Source organism: Antedon bifida, chromosome 7, assembly GCF_963402885.1.
Source record: "Antedon bifida chromosome 7, ecAntBifi1.1, whole genome shotgun sequence".
Lineage (NCBI taxonomy): Eukaryota > Metazoa > Echinodermata > Crinoidea > Comatulida > Antedonidae > Antedon > Antedon bifida.
Window position 1 is genome coordinate 3,041,620 of NC_136232.1, and position 8,682 is coordinate 3,050,301.

General features: G+C 32.1%; 1 protein-coding gene across 1 annotated transcript; it reads left to right on the forward strand.

Annotated features, from left to right (window-relative positions):
• Nucleotides 1-1,033: 1,033 nt before the first annotated feature.
• On the forward strand, nt 1,034-8,128 carry LOC144848137 (F-box only protein 47-like). The gene is made up of 10 exons (XM_078704832.1): nt 1,034-1,083; nt 1,751-1,938; nt 2,197-2,373; nt 2,806-2,882; nt 3,311-3,458; nt 3,919-4,119; nt 4,584-4,733; nt 5,330-5,472; nt 6,116-6,266; nt 6,903-8,128. The coding sequence occupies exons 1-10, from the start codon at nt 1,061-1,063 to the stop codon at nt 7,001-7,003; spliced, it is 1,359 nt and encodes a 452-aa protein (XP_078560958.1). The 5' UTR covers nt 1,034-1,060; the 3' UTR covers nt 7,004-8,128.
• The last annotated feature ends 554 nt before the right edge of the window (nt 8,129-8,682 follow it).

The following is an 8,682-nucleotide window of genomic DNA, read 5'->3' on the forward strand; positions in this document are numbered from 1 at the left end:
ATTATGATGATACTGATACTACAGTAGCTTGTTTATATTCCTCCTTTAGGCTAAACGAATCCTATTGTGATCCATTGGTTATTTTTAGGCAGTAAATTTTAAGTAGAAACAATTTACCGCTACTACAGGTGTATATACACCTAATTATACACTTTAGCCATAAAAAGTGAAATCAGCTTTTACTAATTAATATGCTGTATACTGCTTTTACGTTCATTATTATAGAACATTCTGGAACTCAGAAAGTGATTCAACACAACTTTTGGTTTACTCAAATATTGCATTTTCTATATCTTAATACTAGTAGGGCCTATTTCATGTAGTCCTGGGCTAATTTCTTTTTTAATTCTAAGTTCTCAAATCATTATGATGGGTATACTGATTGAAAAAAAGTGGCCAGAATAAGAATATTTAATTGGCGTCGGACCCTCGACTGGATCTTCTTTCCGTGGAACATTCTAGAAATTGTATTGCGTCATCTCAATCTCATTCGTGAAATGATTGAAAGTAGTCAAGAAATACGTACCTTGAGTCAATTCTGGTCCCGCATTATTATGGCTTATTAGAAACAATCCTTTTGGGGACGTGACATTTGGCTTTTATTTTGATTGAATTTTGTATGCGCACGTAGCAAAACGTTTTAGGAGCAATGTTATTTTGTGATGACATTACAATTGTTGTTTATGTAATACAGTAGTTGAAAATGATTCGTATTTTTCATTTGATTTTTTAATATTGAAAAAAAATAGTTTAGGCATATATTACTGTATATAAATTTGATAGCAATTAAACCCAAATCATATCACAGTTAGCTATTAGACCACTATCTCAGAAATCTGGAGAAAAACAAATCTGTTCCTAATGAGTTTAAATTGATATCTAAGAATAATAAGGCCTGCGGAAAAGAAAACAATTTAAAGAATTCCAAATATGTGTGTTAATGTGCCCGAGCGGTGGCGCACTTCAATTTAAATCCCACCCGGAAATTAAAAGGCGCTGAAATCAAAATAAGGCAGACGACGGTCATCGTGTTGTTGTACACTACTGCACAACAAAAATCATGAAGATCAAGAGTTTAAAGAGGTTAGTTAGGGATGTCAGCGTATATTTTATATATTATTAATTATAGTACTAGGCCTAGGCCTAATTAGTCTAAAATTATAAGGAATGGACAACAAAATGGTGAGGCGGCTCTCAGTTCAGTTTCAGTGAGTGTTACTTTTTCTTCAGGTCACCCAAATTCATTCATTATTATCGACCGAGGCCGAGTCGTGCAGCCCCACCATTTATTCCAATGTCTACCTAGCCTAGGCATAGGCCTAGGCTATGTCTAGCCCCTACCTACTAGCTTACCTTACCTTTAATGTATCAGGTAGGGCTAATAAGAGGCCTAGCCTAAGGTGAAGTACAATGGGGAAATGATCCCAGCATACTGACAACTGTATAGCCTAGGGCCTACTACCTAGGCTAGGCCTAGGTAGCTAGTAGGCATGCATGGCTATAGATAGGAAGGAAGTTTGGGCCTACCTATTTCCTTGAATTTCATTAAATTGGTCAACGCTATCCACACCACCTTTAGGCCGAGCCTAGGCTAGTTCTGCTAGGTTCTAGCAGTAGGCTATAGGCTCGTGCCTAAACCGAAAGAATGAATACTTTATTCATATTCTTTGCAATATGAATAGGCGATGCAGTATGACGAAAATATTAATAAAGTCAATTATTAATACGCATTTAATTAATTGTTTTACAGAGATATAATTAAAAAGAACTCATCCAAGTCTTCTCTGAAGTTGCATACATTTGAATGTCGACGCAGTAAAAGAATTGAGAGACGTGTTTTAAGCCGATGTTACACAAAACTTGTCACTGAGAGTGTTCTTGGCTATTTTGAGATATTACCTGCTGAAATTCAATATCATATTATGAAATTTCTTTCAGGTATATGCTGTTTATAGTATAGTACTGAGTATAGTTTTTTAGTTTTTTTCTAATACTGAGCCTGGGTATTAACCAATAAAAAAATCAACAGCAATAATTTATCCATAATTACAATAAGTTACCATTCAGCATTGCAACCCTACAATTGATCTCAGATGAAAAAAGCAGAGAAAAAAAATAAGAAAGAAAATTGCTAAATTATGGATACAGTAATTAAACTTAAACATTGTTATTATTATTTTTTTTTTAATGTTTTAGTTGAAGAGCTAAGTGTTCTAAGTTTGGTGAGCAAAGCTGTTAGAGATTTTGTACTGAAGTATATGTTAACTCCAATCAAAACAAATCAGTTCTACCCTCGTCCATGTGATTCGATTGGTAGACAAATCAAGTTACTGCGCAGGTGGATTGATGTTTCTAATCATTTTAAACATCTTGGTAAGATTCTTTTTATTAATATACCAGGTGATATAATGTCAATCAAATAAAATATGAATACTGTAGGCTGTGGTGTAACGCACAAGGCAAAGATCCCTGATTTAGCACTCCTAAGGGCCCTGGGTAGTTGCATTGAACTGTCCCTTGAGCTCTGGGGTCCCTGGGTTTAGTCATTGAGTGCTCATAGCAGTTATGCCACTATATGTAGGCCTACTACTAACTTCATAACTCCAAATCAGTATTTGAAGTACATTACCTAGCTGGGCAAAGTTTGACAGCCTTGTTCTTGCATTGGGCATTCACATTCATTTTGCCAATCACAATTTACACCTCTCATAAGACAATATTACAAGTAAAAGATTAGAAATTTTATTCCCGGAGCCCACCTGCACTGTTCATTTTAAGTATAAATTCTTTTTATTTCTTAAACAGGACTTTTGGTTAAGAGAGCAACATGTCTTTTTCCAACAAAAGAAAGACTTAAAATTATGGAAAAGTTCATTTCTCAGGTGAGTTCAATTTCACAAGGATATATCATGTGATTCATTTACATGATATATACAATACAGTAGTAGTAACATGATCAATGAATAAGTATTGCAATACTAAATTAAGATTTTGTATTAAAAACATACATATTTGTGGGTGTAAACATTACAAACTTTAGTACTGCTGTCAGTACACCAAACAATGGAATGGGTGGATATTTATTGTAGAATAATAATGTTAGACCTTCCCTATCTCACACGCATACTTAATAATATTTGTGGTTTGTTTATCAAGTCAATGCAAAAGTAACATTTATTTCTCTTCCAAGTTCATATAATAATAAGAGGAGGGACAAAAAATTGATTGGTTGATTTTTGTGCCTTTTTATATCATTAAAAATATAATGATTGCTTGATTGTATACTGTATTTCTTATTCATTTTATTCAGCTTGCATATTTTTCTGATCCCACCTCACATGATGCTCTGAGTTGCTATGGCAGTTTCCTCTTTGTGTTTGTAAAAGGATGGGAAGAGAAGGAATGCCATAGAGCATTTACCTATGTCTCGGATATGCACAATTTTTACAAAAAGCTTTGTAAGTTATAGTTTAATTTAATTAGTTGAATAACCTAAACTTAAAAAAAAATCTCTGTCTACATTATCAAACTAGAAAACTAAAACAAGTGTGATTTGCCCAAAAATGGTAGTGATATGCCCAAATATGGTAGTGATATGCCCAAATATGGTAATGATATGACATCAACATGTCCATATATGGGCCTGAGACCCCTGGTTTATAAATGTTAAGTGGCCGTCCATCCCGTTTTATTTTTTTTGTCCTGCTTAGGGCCCTCATAAGCTCCATGGCCCCTGGGTTTAGCCAGTGAGCGCCGTTACGCCACTGACTACAGCATACATTGTTACTAACACCAAGGTATTTTTCAATATCCTCAAAGATTTCTGTTGAATTTTTCTGTTTTGCGCTTATAAACATTTGTATTATTCGGTATATAAAGCAATCATTATTATACCTAATCATTATTATTCTTTTTTAGTGCCGGTTTTATCCAACAAGCCTGGTATCCTGAAAGATCAAGAACTCTTAGTACGGTGTTTCTACCGATGTGTGTTCCTGGACAGATGTGAGAACAGTAATGAATTTGGTGTTTGGCTCAGCTTTATACTACGGTCACTTCCAATTGTCTACCAGGCAAGGTTGATTTTCATATTGTATGGACCACTTTCTAGCACTTCAGGTATTATAACATCATTGCATTTTTTATTGGTTACTGTACAAAAATAGTCAACTCTCCCACTACTGGAATCTTTACAGCCAGAAACTCTCCCAAAACCAGACTTCTCTTAAAGCCCAAAAGGTCCCAAATTATTTTTTATCATTAAAAACACATTCTGAATACCAGACTTTCCGGAAAACCAGACATATTTGGCCAGCCCAAGGGTGTCCGGTATTCGGAGAGTTGACTATTGGTTTTTATCAAATTTCAGTAGTACAGTAATTATATATTTCTAAATGTATAAATATACAATAATTATTATTCCGAGTATCTTTTTATTTTTTTCAGCATTTTCATTTAAATTTATTTTTCTAAAACATTTCTTTCATCACAAATTACACCTAAAAAAGGGGAGAAAACTACTATACAAAAAATGATCTGTAAATTATTTCCAAAAACAATAATTTATATTTTTTCGTTGACAGAAGGCGTTAACTGGAATGCAATGAGTGAAGATTCTGACTCGTATAGTAATGCTGGAGATCTGGCAGACCTAGCCTTAGCTATAAAGGCATTGTTTAAGCACAAAAGCTGCTCTGATGATGATATTATCAGTATTCTTGAAGAGTTGACGTGTAAGTCACAGTTATAGTTATTAAATGTGTACTTATTCTGTTTCTCTAACTTATGATCTAGATGTGTGGGGCCATACCATTACTCTCACAATGTGTAGACAACGACCTTTGAAACACTCGCAATATAGTGAACACCCCTTTACTTTATTTACTCTCCACCTAGGTGTTCAAAATGGGTACCTAGTAAGGTCAAGAATCAACTTTGCACTGTTTACTAGCTGCATTGTGGGAGTATGTTACCATACACGTTTTATCCACATGTAATAATAATTTATGTATAGAGCTTAAAAGTTTCACGCTTTATAAATACCGGATATTATGTTAATATTTAGTGTATAATCACTTTGCTGACACCATACTGTTTTGGTTTAAAGAGAGAGTTTTTCAGTTTTTTTTTAGTCACCTGATTTTTGGTACTGTATATAGATTACCTAGTATCATCCTTAACCTTACATGATACAGGCACTACATGTTATACAAATGAGATGCTGTATTACCAAATATTCCTGGGATACTGGGAAAATATTGTAGTATGTGGAGATACAGCACTGAGAATTGGGTAGTTTCATTTTAACAAAAGGTTTATACATCTGCAGCTTGTCCAAAAGAGTGGTTAATGGAAAACACATCTTATCTGTTAATGCTCTGTGGTGAATCAATTTGTTACAAAGTACTGGGCAGCAAGGCAATCAATGGTAAAATGAAAGAACTTGGCAGAATAATAACTTCATTTGCAGTGGTGAGTACTTTCATACTTTAGTAAGGTTTGACTTTACTTATCTCAAAACATGAGTAAACAAAAAGACTATTTATGGACATGATTTTAATGCCTTTTTTGGTCAATACAATTTTTTGTAATATATACTGTATAATCCGATAACACACAGACAACAGATTAAAGTCAGATATAGATTCACTACTGTATACACAGAGAGAGTTTTAAGACGGAGAACTATCCTATATATTGGACCACATATTCTTCTCAGTGATATATCAGGATTTTAAAATAGGGCTTAAAATTTGTAAATCAAACGCTGAACAAGCTTTATGTTTTACACTTTTATATATTTCTTATTCAATTATTGGATCTGCCTGTGACTGGATGGTATCTTTAGAGCAATATTAAATATGTACAAAAAAATGTACTTTTTATACACATTCTATAAGGATTACTTAATAATTCTCAAAATTCTTCAAAATAAAAATATTAAATACTTTGCGATGGGAGAGATTCAAGATTCAGGACATTTTATTGGTCCACTTAAAATGGAAATTCATATATAGAGTTTCGCCCCACCTCTGCACACTGCCTGGTCATGAGACGAAGAATGACAAATTTAACAAGGTGACAACATATCCAAATTTAAACTATTGTTTTCCAGGTGTTTTTGCATGAGGAACTGTCGATTCACTGGGTTGTTAAACTTGTCTTGGAGATAGCTGTCAATCTAGGAAGTACAAAGGAAGTAGGATCATTCTTCACCTCTATTATGCATACATTCTCTGACTGTCTGATGGCCCTCCATACAGAAGGTGAGTCACGGCATCCTGCCTGGTATTTCTTGGCTTCCACCAGGTGTAGTATTAGGTTTATCATTGTTTGTTCACTGGTGGTGTTGTACGTATCAGTTTTGTAATTAGGGACTTTACGAAAAAGAACGGTTAAGGGAGGACGACGAAGATTCTGTTTTTCGCTAGAGCGTAAAATCATAAACAGACGACATAGCCATTTTATTAGTTATTCATGAGCACTGTCCTGTAGCTTCCTGTCCTGTTTCGTATAAGTCCCTATTGTGTTGCGAGTATACATGGCCCTCTGGGAAAATATATTTGTACTGAAAAGGTTTTCTAGTATATAAAGAAGAAAAAAGGAAATAAAATAAATTAATATACATACATACCTTGTAAATATGTCATTATGTATATATAAATAAATTGCTATTCTTCATAATCATATTGCTATATTTGATAATGGTCAAACACCACTGTTATGCCAACAATTTGATCATTCATAAAAGATATGAAAAATTAATTATTAACAAAAGACTGAAAATATTTTAGATTATTAATTTTGATATTATTTAAAGTATTATGCCAAACATTTTAAAGTATTTTTCCGCAAATGCAAAAATTAAAAATATTAATCCATTTTTTAATATATGTATGTAGGCTCCGATGCTGAGATACAATCAATGCTGAGAGCGCAATCTGAAATGCTTAAGGAGTTTATGCTGCTGTCAATCAAATCTCAAGTTTGTAAAACAAAGTAAGACAAACTTATATACTAAATCAAGACTGTAAATATTTGTCAAGCTCAGGTAGGAAGAAATTATTGTTTTCTTTTGAAATACATATCAAATTAATGTTATTTATTTACTGTATATACAGTATTTATATGTTATTTATTGCAGAAGTCGTTGTGGAATAATGTTATTTATGTGTTATTTATTTTTAACTGAATATGCAATGTATATTACAAAATAGATTTACTACGAAAGAAGATGTATACATTTTATTTGTATCAAAAGTTGCATTGCTAAATGCATATTGTGCAATAATATATAATAATCTGCGAATAGTATAGGATTGAACGAAAATATTTATTTATGCGGACTACCTTCACAAAAGTGTGAGAACATTATTTTACTCAAAACAATAAAAAAAAACATGTATGTATGTAGAAACATGCGCAGTATGTGCTGCTCGGCGTGAACTCACTTCAACGATGAATTCATTTCATTTACTTTATCAATGCCAATTTGGTTATACAGTATTATTAATATTAACTTTTTGAAGACCTTTAAAACAAAATTTATAATAAAAGTAACTAGAAAACTATCGCAAAATTTACTTTGTTTTTCTAGATTTCTGATAATTTTAAGTATTTAGGATTAGGTAGATGCTTATAAGGAGGTGAGCCCTCTATAGTTTTATCTATCTCACAAAAATAATAATAGGCCTAATTGTAAGTGTTAAAAAGTGTTCATTTTAATCTAATCGTTCTTTCACTTGTTGTCAGGTTAATTTAAACCAATTATGCACAATATTCTTGTTTTGAATATTTTATCATAGTAAATATTACTTAAAATTATGAAATACCTCAGTTACTGTATTAAGCCAAAGAGATTTTTATTTTGCAATTGACAAGTAATAGGAGTTTTCAAAACTACTATAGTACTATTGTGCCTTGATTTATTATTATTATTCTAAACAAGAACTGAGCAAGCAAAAACATTTATTGACGATCACAATACATTTAATTTTTTTCTTTTATAATATAAAAAGAATACGATTAATGTCAGAAAAAATTCAGATGTTATTTTCCTTTATAACTAAGGTTGTCTAGATTTATAACTTAATTTAGTTACATGTTTTGTAATATTATTTAGTGTTTAATAACGAGGCCTTAAAAACTATATAAATAATAATAGAATTATTATATTATTAGTGTGTTAGAATGTTTAAATACAATGTTTTAATTTGTTTGTTAAAAAACTGAGTGAATAAAGTGCAATTTTAGAATCTATTTTAGGTTTTGTGTTTAGATAGATGTGTTCGTATTTAATTCTAAATAGGTTAACAGAGAATTATCATAATACAGTTGTAGGCCGTCCTGCTCATTTATTAATGGGATCACTTTTGCTTTATTGTATAATTGGTGCTGCATTAAACAATATTAGAAGTCCCTATTCTGAAATAGAATAATGAATAGTAACTCTTAATCATAGGAGAAAAGAAAAATAAAGCCAAAATCATATTTATAACTTAAGTCATACCGGTTTCTAAAAATAATTTAGTCCTCCAGTCCAACAAAAAGGTACCACCACAGACTAGCTGCTTAATTTTAGAGTTAGGCTTGCAATCGCAAGAAAGAAGTAGTTGGTAAGGATGCTTATTTTCTTATTATTATAATCATATGTTGTTTTTACAATATTAAAAAGTCCCATGT